Raw genomic sequence first — 25458 nt, 5'->3', positions numbered from 1 at the left:
CTGTGCTTCAGCGGCGATGAGGAGGAGAGCTGGTCTCTGGGGGAATCAGAGGTCAGCTACCTTGAGCCTCTTCTGAGCCTGCTGCACCAACAACAGTGTGGTGCTGAGATCACTGACCCTACAGGGGCCTGAGGAGGAGGGGCAGGAGACTGACTGCAACACTGAGTGAGCCAATCATGGCTGGGCAGCAGCCCACATCTACCCTGCATCCACTGCACACACCCCAACAGCCTTCAGATGCCAAACAGCCCAAGCTTAGCCCCACCTTAGGTACTACCCATTTGTGCAGGGCCCCTCCCTGCCAGGTTTCACCTACACCAGAATTTCTCCATCTTAACAACATCACACCCCCCACTGCTCCATCCTGCTCAGCTTCCACCTCGTACACACCCTCTAACCCTCTTCTCAGCTGTGCCCAGGCTCCGGCCCAACACATTCTGTGTACTGGCTCAGGGCAGAGAGGCAGGGAGGAGGCAGCTCCAGCCGGCAGGCAGAGGAGGAGCAGGTGAACAGAGGGATGACAGGGGGAGTGTAGGGGGACTATACTGGCACCTTCCCCCCCCCCACGCCCTCCTCACTACACCATTGTAAATAATCCACCTCTTGGGATATTTATTGTTTAATGAATTACTTATTTTGCTAACTACAGACATATAAATTATAAAGTTATGTGGTTTACATTCTGTTAAATATTTTTTTCTCTTTAATTTGTTCATATCCCAGTCTCACTAGGTTCATGTCTTTTATATAAAAAATGTCAAATTCTTACATATGTAAGTTTTATAAAACATGAGAGAAATTAATGTTCTACAACATAAATATGAATTTCATCACTATATTTCATTCAAGCATTTAAAAGCACTGTTATAGCAATGAGTAACACATTGCTTTAATGAATAAAAAGTAAAAAAGATTTTGAGCATATCAAATGTATTGTAATAGAGAGGTAGCTGTGTTAGTCCGATCTTGGTAAAACAAAAAGAAAAAAAGTTATGTAACACTTTAAAGACTAACAAGATACCTAATAAATTTACTATAAGCAATCTGTAATGCTTCCTAACTGCCCATTTACTTACTAATTGTTTTTCACATTATCGCACAGCGAAAAACTGCATGAGAGTTATGAATGTAAGAGATTAATTTACCTGTTAAAATAACATTCCGAAAAACTTTTAAATAAAACTAACACACAACACAAGAATCACCCTCACTTTATTGAAGGCCCTTTATAGCAATAGGTAGCCTAAGGCTGAGGATACCCTGCAAGCGTGGCTTTCTGTCTGCCATGAGGACTTTTTCCTTCAGGCTGCCATGAGATTCTATCCTTAAGTAAAGGAGAGAGGTCTCTCTGAGCTGCTCTTCCAAATTTCACACAAGTCATTCAACTGAAGCCGTAGATATCAAGATTCAAGGTCGATCTTGCCTTGAGCAGACTGCCCCTCCAGGTGTTCACAATCACAACATCTGAACACGTATAAGACTTTTAGTTAAAAAAGCCACAATAATCCCAAGTCTCTGCTATGCCTGGGAGATGGAAAATCTGCAAGAAAACGTGGGGGGATCTATCACTTCAGTAATGCCAACTCCTTTAGAATTGAGGCTCTGATTATCTAGCACCAGCTGAGGTAGAGCGGGCACTGTGTGCACGTATGATACATTTTTACCAAAACTGCCTGCCCAACTCAAAGGAGAAAGGAAACAGGGAGGCAAAAAGGAAGGGTATAGTATAGAATCTATTTTTATAAGCTTCAGAGGAGTAGCCGAGTTAGTCTGTAACAGGAAAAACTTAAAAAAACAACAAAACAGTCTAGTAGTACTTTAAAGACTAACAAAACATGTAGATCGGGGTAGGCAAAAGGGTCTCCGTGGGTCAGATCCGGTCTGCGAAGGCCTTGCTGCTCCCCCACATCCACAGTCTTGTGCCGCAACACTCCTGCACCATCCACACACCACAAACCTGTGCCCTGAGCCCCTCATACACCACAACTCAAACTTCTGCACCCACACATCCACAAACCTGCGGCTTGTTCAGCACTCCAACCCTTCATCTGACCCCAACACTCCAACCTAGAGCCCCCTTTCCGAGCCAGCATCCCCTTCTCCACCTCCTCCTGCATCCAAATTCCCTTCCAGAGCTTGCACTTCTCACCCCTTCCCACACCCAAATCCTTCGTTCTCACCCCAGAGCCGGCACCTCCTGTCTCAACTCAATGAGAGTAGATAAGGGCTGGGGACAGCAACTGCTGGAGAGGAGGAGAACAGAGAGAGAGGGGCCTCAAGGAAGGGGTGGGATCTTGGAGAAGAGATGGGGTAGATCTTGGCTTGCCCTGACATTTAAAAAGTGATCTTGGGTGTGAAAAGGTTAGAGACTACTGCCTTACTCCTAGCCTGCTTCTGCACCCTACCTCCACCCAGACCTTGCACCCTCACCTGCTCCTGTACCCCACCTCCTAGCCAGATACTGCACCCCCATCCCTATCCCACGCTCTGGCAGCCCTGTCATACTGAACCCCTCATTTTGTCCCCATCCCAGAGCCTAAGGCAGTCCACAAAATCCACTAACTCCAGAACCACAGAAAAGTAAATCTGGCCTATGAGAAATCCTGAACCTCAGTCTTCCCTGTCCCTTCCTCTTGCATGGTGGGGCTGGAACACCAGAGGAGTTAGGTGTTTCAGTTGCGGGAGATACATCAGCAAGGGTTGGGTGGCGGGTTGGAGGAGGTTGGTTTTTCTAGGTTTTTTTTTTTTTTTTTTTTGCTTCTCGCTTGTATGGTCCCCAGCTGATTTTTCTGTGGGTTCTGTGGGGCCACTGCAAAAGGTTTCCCACCTCTGCCATAAATAAAGAAAACACTGAAACCTTTTGTGTTGGACATAAATTAATATTTTACTTTACTTAAAATGAAGTTTGATAAACTAACATGAGAGAGTTAAAATGCCAAATCTGTTTAACAATTTAAATTAAATCATTCTCCCTGGCTACAATACTAGCAAAATGGCTTGGGCATAATTATGTAATTAATGGTGAGTTTCCATTAGCAAAAAGGTTTAATTGAGCCAGGTGGTCCATGGGCCAAAAAAATTGAGAACTTGATCACAACCATGATAAGTGAACTAAAACAATGGATGTTGCTGGACCAGAGAGTGCTGGATTAGAGAGATTCAACCTGTAGTGAGCTTTGGAGTTAAGACAAGCTGATAGAGGAGGTGGAAAATAAGAGGAGTCATGAAAGAGAAGAGGTAGCTTGATGAAAGCCTGTGGAAAAAATCTTTCTGGCAGAAGAGATACTTTGTATCAGGCTAGAAATGCTGCCTCTCCAAAAGGCATAGGGTTGTAAGTATCAGCCATTTAAGAAGGTGACAGTGATACCTGGCCTAAAGAGAAATGCATTTAAAACAGAAGCTTTTAAAAAGACAAAAGAGGCGGAGAAAAGTAATATGCAAGTTTTGAAGGGTTAGACTCTTATCGGTAATTATTTGAAAATTACAAAGAAAAATGCTGCTTGAAAATTAGATTTAAAGATATTTGTGTTGTATGTGTTGACATGTGGTGTTGACAGTTTGTACTTGAAGCTTTACATTTTTGAAGCTCAACATCTTCTCTCATTTAACAATTATTGAGAGCCCACCACATAATTTCTCACAAAAGTGAAAAATTAAATGGATAAAGATTGAAAAAATACTTAAAAATAAACATTGAAATATCAGTCAAAGTTCCCTCCAAAGGTTCCAACATTGGAAAGTTTTCTGTCTGAAAATGAACTGGTTCTTGACAAAAAAAAAGACATGAAAGAACAACCTTAAGCAAAACTTTGAAGATTGGTTCAGCTTCTACTGGAAAGTAAACAACTGGATACATAACCCTCTCAGAATTGAAATTGGGGAGGTGCCCTTTTGTTTGTCCAAGTAGGTACAAGAGTGCTTGTTGAAGCTTTCTTGAGATGAAACATTATGGTCAGAATTTAAAAGCCATTCGCTAATTGAGTTTTGGATTCTAAAACCTGGAGAGTACCAGAACTTGCAGACAAAGCAGTGAGTTTTCTGATTCCATTTGCTACAGGATTTTCATCACTTACTGCCCTCATGTCCAAATACAGAATCAAAATGAATGTTGAACCTGAACTAAAGCTAAAGCTGACAAACATTACACCTGACTTCCCTGAACCTTGTTCACAAAAGTAGGCACATCCATCACATTAGAAAGGTAAGCCTACTGGTATTAAAATATGTGTTGTGAGCCTTTATTTGTACAACAAAATTAATTGAGTTTTTTATATAACATTTTTATCCAAAGCACTTTACAATAGTTACCTAACAGTATAAACAACATTTGGAAAGATCATTCAGGGTATGTCTACACTACCCCGCTAGTTCGAACTAGCGGGGTAATGTAGGCAAACTGCACTTGCAAATGAAGCCCGGGATTTGAATTTCCCTGGCTTCATTTGCATAAGCCGGGCACCGCCATTTTTAAATCCCGGCTGATTCGAACCCCGTGCCGCGCGGCTACACGCGGCACGAACTACGTAGTTCGAACTAGGAAGCCTAGTTCCTCATTCCACAAGGAGTAACGGTAGTTCGAACTAGGAAGCCTAGTTCAAACTACCTAGTTCGTGCCGCGTGTAGCCGCGCGGCACGGGGTTCGAACCAGCCGGGATTTAAAAATGGTGGCACCCGGTTTATGCAAATGAAGCCCGGGAAATTCAAATCCCAGGCTTCATTTGCAAGTGCGGTTCTAACTAGGAGGATAGTGTAGACATACCCTCAGTAATTCACCGAAAACCACAGCAATTCCCAAGTGGCCAATGGAAAAAAAAAGTTTGAGCACCACAGGCCTAAATAATATTACACTAGTAGACAGTGGATGTAGAGACAATCCAACAGCCTCTACTTGCATGGCCAAACTGAAGCAGAAGAGACTATTAACATAAATAAGGGTGGTGGGTCTAGTTTAGCAAAGCTTGGCAGTCATGCTTGCACTTAGCCAACATCTCACAAAACAATATGCAAAAAAACATCTTGAATGAGAGAGGAGATGTTAGCTAGGGCTCCAGTATAGCAAAGCATTTAAACATATGCTGGACTTCAGTGAAACTTAAACATGTACCTAGGTGATTTTGTTGAACTGGGACCTAGAATACCAGTTATCCTTTCATAAAGGAGCTCTTCCTTTCATCTGCACGGCTACTAGAAGCAGACAAAGGAAGCTTAGTTTAATATCTCATGGACAGACAATGGTTGATGTATTTTAATAACTTTATCCAACATTACCTGAGATTAATTTTCAACTGTATTTAGTGGTTTGAGCTAAGCCAGCTAGTTTTACATGATGTGTCCGTTGTTTGGAGACATTCAAGTTACTTTTGTAGAACACATTATCACAGATTTGTAACATGAGACTTACATGATTCTGATGTCATGGAAACTGAGAGGAGAGTAGATAGCAGCATCAAGTGCAGAAGGCCCATCATGTTTCTAAATTGAGAAATAAAAAGAAAGAGTGGATTATGCAGAGTGCTTTCCTATTGCATCCGCAGTACTATCTCTGGAGTACTGATAAAGATGAACATTGATTAAGAGATAACAATATAGGGTGATGATAAACTGGGTCATACAGCCTGCTGATTGCTATTTCTACAGCTTGATTTATAGCAATTGCTTCATTAGCCAATATGAGTTGGAGGTTGACACTGCTATTACAGTTCTTGTTGCTGCTCGCTGCAGTGTTCCTAGTCTCTGTTTGCCAGAAGCTGGGAATGGACGGCAGGAGATGGATCACTGGATGATTGCCTGTTCTGTTCATTCCTTCTGAAGCACCGGGTACTGACTGCTGTCGAAAGACAGGAGACTAGACTAGACAGATTACTGGTCTGGCCCAATATGGGTATTCTTATGGTGAAGAAAAAAACATATTTTTGCTGATGTTTCCAAAGTTGAGGTTTTGCTAAAAGGTGAATTTGTTCCAAAAGTCTGAGCAAAATCTGTTTAAACAATCCTTGGCTTCTCCAAGCATGAACAATATCTCTGTGCTTTAAATGAAGGCCAAGATTGCCTCAACCCCATGTGCAGATGCATAATAGCAGGTATAGCATAAGGAGCCTCCAAGTCTTGTGTTCCTCATGCAAAGTGGTGTCAGCCTCAGTCCTGGCAATCACCTAACACAAGAATGGTGCAGGAATGTATTACTGCCATTAATGGCATTAAGGACACCGAAAAGAGGAGCAGACATGGGCCAGACAGATGTGCAAGAAAGAGTTGAACACTGCACCCTTAATGGGTGCAGCAGCAGGCCTATTCCCATTACCGGCTGTACCAGAAAGTTCCAGAGACTTCACTGTGCCTGCTAGAACTCACACTGAGCAGCATGACTTAGCACTTCCCCAATAAAATACTTTATTAAGGGGGAAAGGGTGTAATGTGTATACACATATGAAGATTTGTAAACATAGCCATGCCCTACATTGAACCAGACAAGGGGCTTGTGAATTAGCAAATTAGAATTTACATCACACTCCATATCAATCAGTGACTAGCGTAGTTCAGGAAAGCTAATGATACAACTAGGAGTCCAAATTGTGAGATGAATCCTGCTCACATGCCACCTCAGGCACTTTGCCCATTCACTAGGAAGAAGCAGCCAGACAACATCTCAAAAGAGAGAATAAGTACAGTCCAGCTAAAGTTGGCAGCCTGAAGAGCTTCATGTATCACTAGAGCAGATCAAAATTCAGCACTTCAGTTTTGTAAAGAAATTTGACATTTCAAAGATTTTTGAAATTTCCTATGAAAGGGTATGTCTATACATCAAAGTTAATTCGAAATAACAGCTGTTACTTCGAATTAGCTCTACTAGCGTCTACGCAGCCAAATAGCTATTTTGAAATAAATTCAAAATAGTGGAGCACGTATTTCGAATTTGGTAAACCTCATTCTATGAGGAATAATTCCAAATTCGAAATAGCTAATTCGAAATAAGTGCTGTGTAGACACTTATTTCAAAATAGGGGGCCTCCAGCCTTCCCAGGGTGCCCTGTTGGCCACTCCAGCCTCAAACAAGAACACTCCTCTTCCTCCCCTCTCCTCCCTCCCTCCCCAGAGCCCTTAAAGGGGTTGACTCTGGCCACAGTGCCTGTGCCAGCTCCAAGCCTGCCAGCCCAGAGCCAGCAGTCACTGCCCCTGACCCAGTGACCCCAAACCATGAGCCAGCAAGCCACTGGCAGCCAGCCCTCCACCGCTCCCCAGGAGCAGTCTGCCAGCTCCCAGGAGCCTGCCAGGGCCTGGAGAAGGTGGGCACCTTCCTGGTCCAGGGTGGAGATCAGGGTGGACCTTAGGTTTGGGGGGGATGCCCCTAACGTCCGTGATCTCCTCACTAGATGGAGGAACGCAGCCGTCTAAGGCAGGATAGCTGCCAGACTGGCCGCTATAGGCCACATGCAAACCCAGGAGCAGGTTTGCATGAAAATCAGGTTGGTCCAGCAAGACCCCCCACCCTGAGCCCTGAGCTTTCCCTCCCCTTTCTTTCCCTTGCTTCTCCCTTTCAGCTTCCTCCTCCAAGGTTTCCCCCTCCCCTTTCTCACCCTCTTTCCTTCCCTCTCCCACCTCCTTTCTCCAGTCTCACCAGTTTAACCCTCCCCCAGTTTTGTTAAATAAAGAGAGTTTGTGTTCATGAAAATACGTGTATTTTCTTTGACATCAGGAAGGGGGGCTGGGAGGGTAAGTGGAATGATGTGGGGGAGGAGTGAAGCACAAGCCCCCAGTGAGGCAGACCAGGGAGGCTCTTAGTGCTTGTTAGGGTGGAAGCTCTCCCACAGGGCCTCCTGGATACTGACAGTCTCCCGATGGACCTCCTGGATGGCAGCCTGCAGAAAATGCAGCCAGACTCACATCAATGCGTTCACGAGAAACACCAGAGTGCCTCCTTTTTATTTAAGCATCAAATGTCTTCAGACTAAGCTATTGCATTTTTTATTTCATCTAGGTCTAGGCTCCATGTTGCAGAGAGCTGTGGTGTCCTGACTGAGGCAACCAAAGCACACAGAGACACAAATGCTTTGCTGTCCCTCATCGAGGTAGGCAAGCAAGCAGGGAAAGCTGAGAACCAGCTGCCCAGGGTGGGGGGTCCCTTTAAGCACAGGTCTCAGATAGCCTCAGGCAGCAGCCACACAAACTCCTGGCCTAATGCCCTGCTGGACCTGGTTCCAGCCGGCCTTAAATGCAATTCAGTGTCCACTCAGTGGACGCGCTATTTTGAAATAGCAAAATGCTATTTTGAAGTGCATTTTGTGTGTAGATGATAGATAATATATTTTTTTAAAAACATTATAGCGTAGACATACCCAAATAGAAATGCCAAAAACTCCACTAATTTGGAATATGTAAAAAAAAATTAAAGACTTTTTTCTTTCAACATTTATTTTACTTTTTAATTTTCATTTTATAAGTTTTACATTTTTGTGACAAAAATAATAGTACTGACATGTCACAAGAACTTCAAGTTCAGTCATCATTTAATTAGGAAGCTCTTGCATCTGTTGCAGGTAATAGAGCAATCTTCAAGAGAACTCTAAGTAGGAGTAAATTACAAAAACGTAATTTACTCCTACTTATAAATAAGGAAAGCACAAATTATGTTGGAGAATAGGTAAGTAACGTACTGCACATGTATGCTGTCTTCACACTTCCTGTGCTTCCTTTTTATTTAAGCATCAAATGTCTTCAGACTAAGCTATTGCATTTTTTATTTCATCTAGGTCTAGGCATGTGCCAAGCCTGAAGTGTAAAACAAAGTGGCTACGTCTACACTGGCCCCTTTTCCGGAAGGGGCATGTAAATTTCACTAGTCGTCGTAGGGAAATCCGCGGGGGATTTAAATATCCCCCGCGGCATTTAAATAAAAATGTCCGCCGCTTTTTTCCGGATTTTAAAAAAGCTGGAAAAGAGCGTCTAGACTGGCCCCGATCCTCCGGAAAAAGCGCCCTTTTCCGGAGGGTCTTATTCCTACTTCAAAGTAGGAATAAGACCCTCCGGAAAAGGGCACTTTTTCCGGAGGATCGGGGCCAGTGTAGATGCTCTTAAAAAGCGGCGGACATTTTTATTTAAATGCCGCGGGGGATATTTAAATCCCCCGCGGATTTCCCTACGACGACTAGTGAAATTTACATGCCCCTTCCGGAAAAGGGGCCAGTGTAGACGTAGCCAGTTAGTTTTGAGATTTCAGGGTACTTTCAAAATCACTATTTTTATATGTAGCTATCTAGATAGAACTGTCTTTTTCTTCCAAATTTAATATGCTCAATAGCAGCCAGGGGATTTTTTAAGATTTTAAACATGATAACAAAAAAAATCACTTGAGAGCAAATATGGGACTTTCCATTATATGATACTTTTGAGGGAGATTCAGAAATGACAGAAAAGATAAGATTTTAGCACTAAATTTCATCTCGATCTTAAACTCATCCATCAAAATGTAATAAAGACAAATAGTGAGAAATTTTAAAGATAATGTTCATCAGTAATTTTCATATTTTTTTCCATTTGGGGACCCCTAAAAGAACTTCAAATGAAGGTGTGGCCCCCTTTGCATATGTTAAACAGCCAAACAGCCTGTGGACCACCAGGAGTCTGCAGATCACAGATAGAAAGCCACTGATCATTAGGCTGAACATTTTCAGCTGATTTTAATTTGATCCAAGACAGGAATGCCATCTGTTTTCAGTCAACATTAAGCTAATTTCATAGATTTTTGTTTTTAAATCTGCTTTTTCCACATAGTACATATTTTGTTTTAAAACTTTTTTCTAAAGGCCTCAGGTGGACAGCTGGATAATTCAAACATTTGATTGAGGGAATGTAGAGTTTTCCACCTCTAGGTTACATCAAATCTAAATCCAACTGGGGAACCTGATCTTGCAAATACTTATGCATGTAAGTAGGGTTATTGATTTTTATTCCACGATTGAGGTCCATCTTGGTAGTATTTTAAAACTGTTGCCATTCATGGGTTCTTCCTAAATAGGGAAATGTAGCCCTGCATTCTCCAGGGAAACAAGAGATACAAATATTCTTCACATTAGTCATTACAGTCCAGATTATTAAAGCTATTTAGGCACTGCTCATTCATTGTTGCAATGCCTATCTGATTTACCAGCCTAAATCTCACATTCAAAAAGATATGACATGGAATTTAGACTACTGAGTGCCTAAATCCTTTTTAAAAATGAGTAAGGTTTTGTGACATTGAACGTAATAGCACCGGTTTTAAAAATCTGGACCTATTTGTTTATCTTCTGAGAGACTACGGGTGTGTCTACACAGCACCCTAAACTCAAAATAAGATACGCAATTTGCACTACACAAATTGCATATCTTATTTTGAAACTATTTCACAATAACTTATTATGAAATATGGTACATCTACACAGCACCACATTTCAAAATAACGTGCTATTTCGAGACATCCCTTAATCCTTATTCCACTAGGGTTACCAGGATGCTGAAATAGTGCGCCCGTTATTTCAAAAAATATTTTGAAATAATGGACAGCTTGTTAAGTTGCAAGATAGCGATTTTAGGATACCAGAGGTAGACGTACCCCATGAGGCTATGTCTAGACTGCATCCCTCTGGCGACAGAGGGACGCAAATCAAGCACTTTGGAAGTGCAAATGAGCCCGGGGTATAAATATCCCGGGCTTCATTTGAATATTCACGCTCGGGCGCTGTGCCAATCATGCGCCCTTTCAAAAGTGAAAGTAAAGTGTAGCCGCAGCTCTGCCAACAGCGGGGAGCTTTTTCAGCAGATCCTGTAATCCTCAGTTTTTGAGTACAGGAGTATAGGATCTGCCAAAAAAGCTCCCCACTGTCAGCAGAGCTGTGGCTACACTTTACTTTCACTTTTGAAATGGCGTGTGATCGGCACAGCGCCCGAGCGTGAGTATGCAAATGAAGCCAGGGATATTTAAACCTCGGGCTCATTTGCACTTCCAAAGTGCTTGATTTGCATCCCTCTGTCGGCAGAGGGATGTAGTCTAGATGTAGCTTGAGTCAGATAAATGAGAAAAGAAACCATCCTCTGGTCTAACACAGAAATGGAAGGCATTTAAGGTTATTGGACATTACATAGGCATGAAGCACTTCAGAACAATTTTTTTTCTTTTCCAAATCAGGAAATGTTTTCTTCCAAGGAAGTTTTTGTGAAATGACTGGTTCTCTGTCCATAGCGTATTTATCTCAATGAAAATGACAATTGTTTTAGTATTTATTTTAGAGCTATTTTGTTAAACAAGCATAAACCTCATCAAGATGACAGAAAAATAAAGGTAGCAATCTGCTTTTGAAGAAGTGCACATATTACCTAGATTATAGATTGTCCAAATTCAAAATCTCTTTCCAACTTTAGAGTGTGTGTGAGTGATAAAAGGGGGTATGTCTACACTACCACCCTAGTTCGAACTAGGGTGGTTAATGTAGTCATACGAACTTGCAAATGAAGTCCGGGATTTGAATTTCCCGGGCTTCATTTGCATGTTGCCGGGTGCCGCCATTTTTAAATGTCCCCTAGTGCAGACTCCGTGCCCCGCGGCTACACGCGGCACGAACTAGATAGTTCAGATTAGGCTTCCTATTCCGAACTAGATAGTTCAGATTAGGCTTCCTATTCCGAACTATCTGTACGCCTCATGGAAGCAAGTACAAGGCTGAGTTTGAAGCTTAATAGAAAATCATGAGCAGTCACAACTCCCCCAGTTGTTGAGAGGTAGCATTGGCTATTTACTAAAAAAAAAATCTAAGCTTTTATCTCTGGAGAATGAAGTTTATATCCCTTGACAGATATTCTTTCCCTATATAAATTCATAGAATCATAGAATACTAGGACAGGAAGGGACCTCGAGAGGTCATCAAGTCCAGTCCCCTGCCCTCATGGCAGGACCAAATACTGTCTAGACCAGGGGTTCCCAAACTTTTTGACACGGGGACCAGTAAATCCATTCACGAGCTTTTGGAGGACCAGTAACATTCATTGCATATCTGCATATTCAAATAAGTTGTTTCTGGTCCTCCCAAAGCCCCCCAGTGCCAGCATTAGCAAAGCTTTTGATACAGTCACCCACAATATTCTTGCCAGCAAGTTAAGGGAATATGGATTGGATAAATGGACTGTAAGATGGATAGAAAGCTGGCTAGACCAGGGTTTCCCAAACTTTTTACTTCAGCTGGAACCCGGTTTTTTTCAGTACTGTCTTTTGCAGCCCCAAAATATAAACACATATAAAAAATGAGAAATGAATACATTTTCAGTGTTTCACCCGGCTGCATCCTCTGCCCAGCCTGGGGCAGGGCTTGGGGGACTCGGCGCCACATGAGCACTTCCTGAGGCGGGAGCAGGAGCCAATTGGGGGTAGGGTATCTGGCTAAGAGGGAGGGTGCAAGGAGGGGTAGGGTTGCCAGGTGTCCAGTTTTGTACTGGACAGTCCGGCATTTGAAGGTTTTGTCTGGGAAAGAAATTGAGAAATTACCAGACATAAAATGCCTGGTATTTTCTAATTAGGTACGTTTTATTATAATTAGGTGTATTAGTCCTTAGCTGCCTGGCTGGTAGATGTGCTCACACTGTCTGTGTGTGTCTACCTGCCAGGCAGTTCACAACTACTCCAGGGAGGGTATGTGGCAGGGGAGGGGGCAAAATGGAATCCCCGGCCAGACTCACTCATCTGCCAGGGTCTGCAGGGTCTGCATGTGCCCAGGTCAGTCCTGCTCCCCCCCCCCCTTTCTCTTCCCGATTTCCCCAGTCCAGCCCTGCTTCCAGCGGCCAGTTGCCCCCACCCCCAACCAATCCCCTACGGTCAGCCCCGCTCCCCCAACGACCCTCCCCCGACACCAGCCCCGCTACCCCCGTCCAGCTCTGCTTCCAGCAGCTGATTCTCCCGTCCTCCTCCTCCTGATCTCCCCCGGCCAGCTCCCCCTGCCCCCGTGAAGCCCTGGTTCCTCTGCCTGCCCTCTCCAATCTCCGCCACTGGACAGCCCTGCTCCCCCAACCCTGCTTCTGCTGCCCGCCCACCCACCCCCTGCGGGACAGCCCAGCTGCCCCCAACCCTGCTTCCGCTGCCTGCCCACATGCCCGGATCTCCACAGGACAGCCCCACTCCTCCAGTCCTGCTTTCACCACCCGCATCTCCTCGGGACAGCCCCGTTGTCCCCAGCCCTGCTTTCGCCGCCCGCCTGCCCGGATCTCTGTGTGACAGCCCCGCCACTCCCGACCCTGCTTTCGCCGCCTACCCGGATCTCCGCGGAAGAGCTGCACCACTCCTAGCCCTGCTTTCGCTGCCCGCCCGCCTGCCCACATCTCCACTGGGACAGCCCTGCTGCCCCCAGCACTGCTTCCCAGCAGCCAGTTCCTTCCCCCCTCCTCCCAGCCCGCCCCACTCTGCTCCCCTCCCAGCAGCCATGCTGAGGCCCGGTATTTTTTTCCCGCAGCCCAGTACCAGGCCGCGGCCCATAGTTTGGGAAACGCTGATCTAGACCATCCCTGATAGACATTTATCTAACCTACTCTTAAATATCTCCACAGATGGGGATTCCACAACCTCCCTGGGCAATTTATCCCAGTGTTTGACCACCCTGACAGTTAGGAACTTTTTCCTAACGTCCAACCTAAACCCCCTTGCTGCAGTTTAAGCCCATTGCTTCTTGTTCTATCCTCAGAGGCCAAGATGAACAAGTTTTCTCCCTCCTCCTCATGACACCCTTTTAGATACCTGAAAATGGCTATCATGTCCCCCCTCAGTCTTCTCTTTTCTAAACTAAACAAACCCATTTGTTTCAAGCTTCCTTCATAGGTCATGTTCTGTAGACCTTTAATCATTCTTGTTGCTCTTCTCTGGACCCTCTCCAATTTCTCCACATCTTTTTTGAAATGTGGTGCCCAGAACTGGACACAATATTCCAACTGAGGCTTAACCATCACAGAGTAGAGTGGAAGAATGACTGCTCATGTCTTGCTCACAACACACCTGTTAATGCATCCCAGAATCATGTTTGCTTTTTTGGCAACAGCATCACACTGCTGACTCCTATTCAGTTTGTGGTCTACTATAACCCCTAGATCTCTTTCTGCCATAATCCTTTCTAAATAGTCGCTTCCATTTCTGAATGTGTGAAACTGATTGTTCCTGTGGAGCAATTTGCATTTGTCTTTATTAAACTTCATCATGTTTACCTCAGACCATTTCTCCAATTTGTCCAGATCATTTTGAATTATGACGCTATCCGCCAAAGCAGTCGCAACCCCTCCCACCTCGGTATCATCTGCAAACATAATAAGCGTACTTTCTATGCCAATATCTAAATCGTTGATGAAGATATTGAAAAGAGCTGGTCCCAAAACAGACCCCTGTGGAACCCCACTAGTTATACCTTTCCAGCAGGATTGTGAACCATTAATAAATACTCTCTGACTATGGTTATCCAGCCAGTTATGCACCCACCTTATAGTAGACCCATCTAAGTTGTATTTGCCTAGTTTATTGATAAGAATATCATGCAAGACCATATCAAACGCCTTACTAAAGTCTAGGTATACCACATCCACCACTTCTCCCTTATCCACCAGACTCATTATCCTATCAAACAAAGCTATCAGATTGGTTTGACATGATTTGTTCTTTACAAATCCATGCTGGCTGTTCCCTATCACCTTGACACCTTCCACGTGTTTACAGATGATTTCCTTAATTACTTGCTCCATTATCTTCCCTGGCACAGAAGTTAAACTAACTGATCTGTAGTTTCCTGGGTTCTGATTTCCCTTTTTACAAATGGGCACTATATTTGCCCCTTTCCAGTCTTCTGGAATCTCTCCTGTCTCCCATGATTTTCCAAAGATGATAGCTAGAGGCTCAGATACCTCTTCTATCAGCTCCTTGAGTATTCTAGGATGCATTTCATCAGGCCCTGGTGACTTGCAGGTATCTAACTTTCCTAGATTATTTTTAACTTGTTCTTTTTTTATTTTATCTTCTAAACCTACCCCTTTCCCACTAGCATTCACTATGTTAGGCATTCCTTCAGACTTCTTGGTGAAGACCTAAACAAAGAAGTCATTAAGCATCTCTGCTATTTCCAAGTTTCCTGTGACTGTTTCTCCTTCCTCACTGACCAGTGGGCCTACCAGGTCCTTGGTCTTCCTCTTGCTTCTAATGTATTTATAAAAAGTCTTCTTGTTTCCCTTTATTCCCATAGCTAGTTTGAGCTAATTTTGTGCCTTTGCCTTTCTAATCTTGCCCCTGCATTCCAGTTTTGTTTGCCTATATTCATCCTTTGTAATTTGTCCTACTTTCCATTTTTATATGACTCCTTTTTAATTTTTAGATCATGCAAGATCTCGTGGTTAAGCCAAGACGGTCTTTTGCTGTATTTTCTATCTTTCCTATGCAGCGGAATAGCTTGCTTTTGGGCCCTTAACAATGTCTCTTTGAAAAACTGCCAACTCTCTTCAGTTGTTTTTGTTTTTCCCCTCAGTCTTGATTCCCACGGGACCTTATCTATCAGCTCTCTGAGGTTACCAAAATCCGCCTTCCTGAAATCCATTGTCTCTATTTTGCTGGTTTCCCTTCTACCTTCCAATTAAGGAACAATTGCCTCACAAAAGTACTGTACTTTAAAAAATAAAGTCATAGAGTTTCGGTCCATCAATGGCTATTAGCCAGGATAGGCAAGGATGATGTCCCTAGCTTCTGTCAGAAGCTGGGAATGGGTGAAAAGGGATGAATCACTTGATGATTGTCTATTCTGATAATTCCCTCTGGGGCACCTGGCATTGGCCACTGTTGGAAGACAAGATACTGGGGTACATGGACCTTTGGGCTGACCTAGTATGACAGTTCTTATGTTTTTATGTACTTTCTTTAGACACATAATAGTGTCACAGAAAAGGGTTATCAAGGACTTGGTTTACACTTCAAAGTTTTGCTTCCATAACCAAGTTGGGTAGGAGCATGGGGGGGGTGGGGAGAGGGGAAATCACCCACCCCAGCCAGTACAGCTATTCCAGCAAAACTCCTGGTGGAGATGCAGCTGTACTGATAGAATAGTGTTTTGCTGACATAGCCAGGGTCATTTACACGGGTGGTGAATCTCTGCCAACAAAAGATCTCCTTTGGCCAGCATACACCACATCTACACTAAGGTGGTTTGCTAACATTACTGTATTGGCACAGACTCTATAGTGTAGACAAGTCCATAGGCTTCTGGGTTTGTGATCAGTTTACATCATCAGAGTGGATGTAAAATAGCAGCATTGCAAGGGCAAATTCTCTCCAAATAATTGTAGCCACAGTGTTGCTTCTTCACTGCACCATAACACTACATTCTTAAACCTCATTGGGTTTGCTTTGGCACCAGTTTTCAGTATGATGGGGATTCATATACCGCACTTGTTGAGTTATAGTTAGAAAAGTTTTTTCAAAACACACCTTGTACAGAAATTTAAAATAAAAAACTTGATTCTGTTTTCATTTTCCATTAAAGCCAATGGCAAATCTACAAATGACCTCAATAAAAGTGTGACCAAGGATTCCCAATGTCTAAACACATTGATGACAATAGGGACCCGGTTCTCCAATACCTGATACCTTGTGCAATCATTTACACCTCAGGCGAAGGATGAGAGCACAGCAGATGTAAAATGCTACCATTTTCATTTAGTATCATATCACGCTAAATGTGCACAAGTGAATATCATTGTACATCAAGATGTGAGGCATCAGATTGGGCATCAGATGTGAGGAGTCAGGCCCCTGGGCAAATGGTTCCTGTATCTTTGCTGAGGGACAGATGCAGCCTAACTTTGGACCCTTAAACATTTGTGGAATCTCTTAAAAGAGTGTGATGAAGGATTCAAATATGAACTTCTTCCCCTTTTGCAGATATATTTGGAACTTACAATATGTTAATATAAAAACTATCTAAGAGTTTCCTGGAAAAACACTTATGCAATAGATTTATTTCCATAATATCCTGCCAAAAATTTCAAGTCTCTAGATAAAAGCTTTTCCTGTTATTCTCCAACAGCCTTGCTGCAACCTTCCTTTGATACTAATAATAAATATCATGTTCTGAGAAAGACATATATCTTTCTGGGTTCAACTATCCAAACTTTTAGACTGTAAAGGAGACAGTCTAGTTCTAATGTCTGAAAATACAGATATGAAGTGTCTGACCCTGCAAAGCAGCAAGTAGCCTCAGCTGCCTTGCTATTGTGTTATAGAAGAGTAGTTGCCTACAGAAGTAATATTGCTTATATAGCTGTGTTACCACACACAGTTATTAGCTGTTTCCCAAAACTGCATATTGGCAATGCATATGGATATTATATATAATATTGTTTAGAAATATGACTCAACATTATAAAACGTATACATTTCTTAAAAGGAAAAACTGAAAATTAATACTAAAGTCATTTACTTATAAGCAATATTTTATGAGCCTTTGATATAAAATACCAGACGATACCCATAATGCGAAGGAATTTTAGAAGCCTTCATAATGAGTACCCATTTACCTTCCAGATGTTATCTTCAGCCTGTAGCAATCCACAAAGCTTTCCCTCTGTCAGAAAATGACACTTTAACATAACGAGCACAGCATTATACTTATGGAATACCTCTGAAGGGAATCAGTTCTTTCCACAATAATCAACACTGCATTGTAAAGTTCAGAAAGTCCACCATTAAAACATAACTATATTAGCACAAATGCAATACATATTGTACTAATGCAATATTTTGAAATAGGTATCACAATGTGGAAAATATAGTGCTATAAAAACCACAAGAAGCTTCTTTCCTATATTTGAATTGTAAGTAAATGTTTAACTAGGGAAATAGGGACAAATAGTTTCAAATTTCAAGGGTAGTCTTTCATTTTAGTTACAAAGTTACCTGTATTCCACACAAATCTGGAGTCCTTTTTCTTCAACATTGTTTACATCAGAAATAAAGGATCACGTATGATGATAAAATTATTTATGCCAAAGGAATGGCTCTTACAGCATGGTCATTAATTATTTGTGTGTGATCTTTAATTTGACTCTCCTTCACACACTGAATTAAATTTAAATGTTAATATAGAAATTGAACCTACCTGGACAATTCAGAATGGAGAGACTCAGCAGGGTTGGTATGACTGGTCCTCTGCATGGATTCCTCTATTACACAACATGCCAGAGATTAGTGGAAACTTTATATACTTGCTTCTGCAATTCATGCCAATAGGAACAAGATATGCAACCTCATTTCAAGGTACCTCCCACTTTATAGAATTTATCAGTTAATGGACACGTAAAATGCTTAGTAATCAGTGCTTATCTGATGTGGTCTCCACTAACTAGAAAAACACTACTTGCATTACTAATCACTACATACAACAAGTAAAGCAACTTTTAAAAGTTTTTGTATAATAATGTAATAAGCCTGCTTGGCTAGTTACTATGCGTCCTTTCCCATAAACTTCTGGCAGAAAAGGATAGGGGTGCACTTGGCCAATAAAAGGCATTGAATGATTCACTTTAATTAACAACCAAAAAAGCAATGACAGATAGGGGACCAAAAACATGAACAGAAAGAGGTTGGAGGGAGCACAGAAGAGGAACTAGAGAAAGGCTGGCCAGGCAGCAAGACCTAAGAAATGACCAGAGGAAGAGCTGGAATAGCAGGAGCTGCTTTTTAATGAGGCAAGCAGCCATGAGATCTCCTACAGCAAAGAGGAGAAAGCAGAACAGTTGTGCAGCTACAAGAGAAGGCTGGAAGATGCTAAAGGGAGCCTCTGAGTGGCAGTTTCTGCTGTGGGAAAGAGCAGTCTGGGAGGTAGCCTGAGGAAATGACCAGCAGTCATTGAGAGAGCACAGGGAACAGGGTTTGTGAGATGAGGTGGTGGATGGAGGTGCAGTAGGTGTTACCCAGGTGCAGCCAATGTTACCCAGGAAAGCAAAATCTGCCGTGGAGAAGATGCAGGCCACCAAAGCAGCTAGATAGCAATGAGGCAATGCTGAAACTTGGCATGACTGTTGAGCAGCTTCCTGAAAACCAAACCCACACTCAGGCCTGTCAGACCAAAGCCCCAGAACTATCTCCCGCTCAAGAGAAGAGCAAAGTTGAAGGTGCATCTTGAGTATGAGATCTTACCAACCCTGGGGATGAGAGACTTTGTTCTTTCCTATTGCACTGACCCCTAACGGCCTTATTCAGGCATTATGCTGTACTTTCTCACTACCAAACAGAGTTATTCCTCATGGAATGAGGTTTATAGAAATTGGAATAAGCTGCCTATTATTTCGATATTATTTTGAAATAATGGAATTGCTATGTAGACGCTTGCATTGTTATATTTCCAAAATAACAGTGCAGTGTTGACACACCTTAAGGGTTCTAGTTTTATTTGTTTATGTGACACCTGTCCCCTTCTTCGATTCTGATTATCACAAACTGTAGCTAACTTTGAACTTGCTTTAGAACATAAGAACGGCAGTACTGGGTCAGACCAAAGGTCCATCTAGCCCAGTATCATGTCTGCCGACAGTGGCCAACACCAGGTGCCTCAGAGAGGGTGAATCAAAGACAATGATCAAGCGATTTGTCTCCTGCCATCTCTCTCCAGCCTCTGACAAACAGAGGCCAGGGACACCAATTCTATCGCGTGGCTAATAGCCTTTTATGGACCTAACCTCCATGAAATTATCTAGCTTCTCTTTAAACTCTGTTATAGTCCTAGCCTTCATAGCCTCCTCTGGCAAGGAGTTCCACAGGTTGACTACACGCTGTGTGAAGAAGAACTTTCTTTTATTAGTTTTAAACCTGCTACCCATTAACTTCATTTGGTGTCCTCTAGATCTTCTATTATGGGAACTAATAAATAACTTTTCTTTATCTGCCCTCTCCACACCACTTATGATTATATATACCTCTATCATATCCCCCCCTCAGTCTCCTCTTTTCTAAACTGAAAAGTCCCACTCGCTTTAACCTCTCCTCATATGGGACCCATTCCAAACCCTTAATCATTTTAGTTGCCCTTTTCTGAACCCTATCCAAGGCCAAGATATCTTTTTTGAGATGAGGAGACCACATCTGTACACAGTATTCAAGATGTGGGCGTGCCATAGTTTTATACAGGGGCAGTAAGATATTCTGTGTCTTATTTTCTATCCCTTTCTTAATAATTCCTAGCATCCTATTTGCCTTTTTGACCGCCACTGCACACTGTGTGGAAGTTATCAGAGACCTGTCCATGATAACTCCAAGATCTCTTTCCTGATTTGTCATAGCCAAATTAGACCACATCATACTGTACGTATAGTTGGGGTTATTTTTCCTGATGTGCATTACTTTACACTTATCCACATTAAATTTCATTTGCTATTTTGTTACCCAGTCATTCAGTTTGGTGAGATCTTTTTGGAGTCTCTCACAGTCTGCTTCTGTCTTGACTATCCTAAACAGTTTGGTATCATCCGCAAACTTTACCACCTCACTGCTTTCCCTTTCTCCAGATCATTTATGAATAAGTTGAAAAGGATTGGTCTCAGGACTGACCCTTGGGGGACACCACTAGTTACCCCTCTCCATTCTGAAAAATTACCATTTATTCCTACCCTTTGTTTTCTGTCTTTTAACCAGTTCTCAGTCCAAGAAAGGACCTTCCCTCTTATCCCATGGCCATGTAATTTACACAAGAGCCTTTGGTGAGGGACCTTGTCAAAGGCTTTCTGAAAATCTAAGTATACTATATCTACTGGACCCCATTTTCTCCTTGTTTGCTTACCCCTTCAAAGAACTCTAATAGATTAGTAAGACATGATTTCCCTTTACAGAAACCATGCTGACTTTTGTCCAACAAATTATGTTCTTCTATATGCCTCACAACTTTATTCTTTAGTATTGTTTCGACTAATTTGCCCGGTACTGAAGTTAGACTTACCGGTCTGTAATTGCCAGGATCGCCTCTAGAACCCTTTTTAAATATTGGTGTCAAATTGGCTACCTTCCAGTCATTGTGTACGGAAGCCGATTTAAAGGATAGGTTACAAACCACAGATAATAGTTCAGCAATTTCCCATTTGAGTTCTTTTAGAACCCTTGGATGAATGCCATCCGGTCCCGGAGATTTGTTAACTTTAAGTTTTTCTATTTGTTCCAAAACTTTCTCTAATGGTACTTCAGTCAGGGATAGTTCCTCTGATTCATCACCCACAAAGGACGGTGCAGATTTGGGAATTTCCCTAACTTCCTCAGCCATGAAGACTGAAGCAAAGAAATCAGTTAGTTTATCTGCAATGGCTTTATCGTCCTTGATTGCTCCTTTTATATCTCGATCATCTAGAGGACCCACAGGATTTTTAGCAGGTTTCCTGCTTCTAATGTACGTAAAAAACGTTTTGTTATTTCTTTTTGAGTTTTTGGCTAGCTGTTCCTCAAAATCTCTTTTTGCTTTTCTTATTACATTTTTACTCTTGATTTTACAGTGTTTATGTTCCTTTCTATTTATCTCACTAGGATTGGACTTCCACTTCTTAAAAGATACCTTTTTGTCCCTCACTGTTTCTTTTTCATGGTGGTTAAGCCACGGTGACTCTTTTTTAGGTCTCTTGCTATGTTTTTTAATGTAGGATATACATTTAAGTTGGACCTCTATTATGGTGTCTTTAAAAAGTTTCCATGCAACTTGCTGGGATTTGGCTCTAGTCATTGTGCCTTTTAATTTCTGTTTAACTAACCTCCTCATTTTTGTGTAATTCCCCTTTTTGAAATTAAATGCCAGAGTGCTGGACTGCTGAGGTGTTCTTCCCATCCCAGGAATGTTAAATGTTATTATATTATGGTCACTATTCCCAAGCGGTCCTGTAATAGTTATCTCCTGAACCAGATCCTGCGCTCCACTCAGGACTAAATCGAGAATTGACTCTCCCCTTGTGGGTTCCTGCACCAGCTGCTCCAAGAAGCAGTCATTTAAGCCACTGAGAAATTTTGGTAGCCTCTCTAATCTCCTTCAGCATTTCAATGTCAGTATCGCTGTCCTGGTCTGGTGGTCAGTAATATATCCCTACTGCTAATTTCTTATTATTGGAGCATGTAATTACTATCCATAGTGATTCTATGGAACATGTTGATTCATTTAATATTTTTATTTCATTTGATTCTACATTAAATTTCACATACAGTGCCACTCCACCACTCACCCGGCTTGCTCTATCCTTCCGATATATTTTATATCCCGGTATGATTGTGTCCCACAGATTTTCCTCATTCTACCAGGTTTCAGTGATGCCTATTATGTCAATCTCCTCCTTTAATACGAGGTACTCTAGTTCACCCATCTTATTAGTCAGACTCCTAGCATTTGTGTAGAAGCACTTTAAAAATTTGCCACTGCTTATTTGTCTGCCCTTCCCTGTTACATTGGATTCCTTTATATGTGGTTGTTTGTCTGCTCTGGCCCATGGTTTTTCCTCTCCCCTCCTCTCTTTCTGACTACAGCTTAGAGAATCTCTATCAGCAGATTCTCCTCTAAGAGAAGTCTCCCTCCAATTTACGTGCATCTCTGCACCAATCAGCTTTCTCCCATCTCTTAGTTTAAAAACTGCTCTACAGCCTTTTTAATGCTTAGTGCCAGCAGTCTGGTTCCACCCTGGTTTAGGTGGAGCCCATCCTTCCTGTATAGGCTCCCTCTCTCCCAAAAGTGCCCCCAGTTCCTGATAAATCCAAACCCCTCTTCCCTACACCATCAACTCATCCACGCATTGAGACTCTGAAGCTCTGCCTGCCTACCTGGTTCTGTGCATGGAACTGGAAGCATTTCCGAGAATGCCACCATGACAATGACAACTTGTTTTCAAATTAACCCTTGACTATGGTTTTTATGGTGCCATTTTATTCATTGATGGTGGTTGAATGCACATAATATGGTTGCAGATAAAGTAACTGCACTCTGGGGTATATACACCTTAAATTGTTTACAATTCAGGATTTGCCCTGAATTTAGCCAAAATAATCAGTTACATGCCTGGAAATTCTTCAGCTTCTAGAATTAAAATGTGGATGCTTCACAAAATAGATACACAGAAACTTCTGGTGACATTTTTAATGTGGAAGAAAATAACACTTCTACCTTTGCTTCATTCACCTGGTGGGTTATAAATTGAGTTTGCAGCAGATTTACTTACATTGGAAGCAGGGCAGCACAGTGATATTTACTATAAAAAGATGTGTTCAGAGTTTGGCCAATGCCTCAGACTGGTCATCTAAAAATTGATGTCCCAAAATTCTTAGACGCTTTTGAGTATCTTTCCTTAAAGTTGTCTGGAGAATATTATTTTGGTTATAAACTGGGCGTAGTTCTAAAATGCTCTCTTCCGAGAAACATTCCAAACCAAATACTAATCTAGTTAGTGTTATCCTTTATGATGTAGTTATTGCTCATAGTAATTGTATAATTTCCACAGAATCCTGAAGAGGCTTTGCTGACATAATTAACGATCCAATCACAGAATCAGGAACTTCCCCAAAATCAAAAGCTGAAGAAAAAATAAACCAGAAATTTTAAAACCAAAATATATCCAATATAGCAAAGCAGCCTATACTGTAGCACCCATCTTAGCACCATTCTCACCTTACTTCCATTCCAAGACTGACATAAGAGCTGAATACACAATACAAGGTTGGGTCTGGAGTGCGAGGCCTCCTGCATTTCAGGTTAGATGCACAGTGACTTCACCCTCTCACCAATTCCCCTTTGGTTCTGGCTGTACCAAATACGAAGCCGGAGACAACTGTGCCACAGATGGCCCAGCAGTAGCATCTAGCCTCAGCTAAACAACCACAATCTCCACAAATTCTACAGTACATTACATGCTTTCAGAACCTCTCTGGAATTACACACAATAAATACAAAAACAGCTGTTCCCTTTATTTCTCATAACCTATTTCCAGGGGAAAGTAATGGAACTTTTCAGATCAGCCAGTAAATTCTGCTCTCCAGCTCTCTCCAAATGCCCAGGCTCTGACAGGCTGGACTTTGGCATGCCCCATTCTCTGCCCCAGCCTTTGTTAGTTACAAGGGCCCATTAGAGGGTGCGGTGGGGTGGAGCTTAGGAGGAAAGGAGAATTGAACTGCAAATGGTCAGAGAGCTGGGATGACTTCCTGGCCCCACTGAAGTCAAATGTCAAAACTCCCACTAATTTCAGTTGGGCGAGGATTTTACCCAATGTAGATTGCATGTTCAGCAAGGAAGCAGCTGCCTGCTGATGAGTAACATCTGCACATCCAGTGAGCATCTGATGAATCTGAGGAAGTCCATCAGAACGATTCCCTTCCTGAGGTTTAGCAAGACTGGATATCTTTCTAACAGACATGCTCTGGACCATGCAGAAGTTCCAGATGTAGGAATCACAGGATTAAATTCCATGGTCAGTGTTGTGTAGGTGGTGTAACTACTAATGGCTCTTTCTGGCAGAGTCTATGACCAGTGTGAAGAGGCAGGGGAGGGGAATGTTTTTAAAAAAGTGAATGGAAATACACCTATCTACTACAACTAGAAGGGACCTTGAAAGGTCATCAAAGCCAGTCCCCTGTCTTCACAACAGGACCATGAATCATCCTTGACAGATTTGCCTCAGATCCCTAAATGGCCTCCTTAAGGATTGAACTCACAAACCTGCATTTAGTAGACCAATGCTCAAACCACTGAACTATCCCTCCCTCCTAAATTTATAGGTTCTCTGGGGGCAGATGCTATCTTTTTGCAATAGCTGTGTACAGTTCTTAGCCCAATTTGTCTAGGGCCTCTGACTCCTCACCTCACTTAGGGTATGTCTACACTACAATGTTAGTTCGAACTCACGGACGTTAGTTCGAACTAACATTCATAGGCGCTACACTAGCGCTCCGCTAGTTCGAATTTGAATCGAACTAGCGGAGCGCTTAGTTTGAACTAGGTAATCCTCATTCCACGAGGATTAAGCCTAGTTCGAACTTACTAGTTCGAATTAAGGGCTGTGTAGCCCCTTAATTCGAACTAGTGGGAGGCTAGCCCTCCCCAGGTTTCCCTGGTAGCCACTCTGGCCAACACCAGGGAAACTCTACTGCCCCCCTCCCGGCCCCGGACCCCTTAAAGGGGCACGGGCTGGCTACGGTGCCCGTGCCAGGTGCAAGCCTGCCAGCACCCAACCAGCAGACCCTGCACCTGGCACGGCACAGAGCCACCCACCCGATGTCCCCCAGCCCACCCCCTCTTCCCGGGACCAGGCTGGTGGCTCCCGGGAGCTTGCCCGGGACCGCAAGAGGCGGGCACCTTCCTGGGCTAGTGCGGACATCGTGGACCTCGTCCACGATCTCTGCACTAGGCGCAGGAAAGTGGCCAGCTAGGGCAGGAGAGCTGCCAGCCTGGCCACCCAGGAGCAGGTGTGCATGATAA

At 42.8% G+C, this 25458-nt stretch overlaps 1 protein-coding gene across 2 annotated transcripts in view; it reads right to left on the bottom strand.

Moving 5' to 3' along the window:
- IL33R (interleukin 33 receptor) overlaps nucleotides 1-18292 on the bottom strand; it is a 42878-nt gene extending 24586 nt beyond the window's left edge. The window contains exons 1-2 of one of the 2 annotated variants that reach the window (XM_075917375.2): nucleotides 18135-18292; nucleotides 5402-5472 (exon numbers count right to left, since the gene is read on the bottom strand). In XM_075917375.2, the coding sequence (XP_075773490.2) occupies nucleotides 5402-5472; nucleotides 18135-18190 (127 nt within the window). In that variant the 5' untranslated portion in view covers nucleotides 18191-18292. Of the gene's footprint in view, nucleotides 1-5401; nucleotides 5473-17553; nucleotides 17782-18134 lie in introns of those variants that run through there. The other variant, XM_075917376.2, reaches the window with a different exon arrangement.
- Between the last annotated feature and the right edge of the window lie 7166 nt (nucleotides 18293-25458).

Source organism: Pelodiscus sinensis, chromosome 1 (assembly GCF_052426305.1).
Source record: "Pelodiscus sinensis isolate ZL-2025 chromosome 1, ASM5242630v1, whole genome shotgun sequence".
In the NCBI taxonomy this organism is placed as follows: domain Eukaryota; kingdom Metazoa; phylum Chordata; order Testudines; family Trionychidae; genus Pelodiscus; species Pelodiscus sinensis.
Note: the sequence above shows the minus strand (reverse complement) of the source record. Positions and strands in the feature narration are given on the sequence as shown.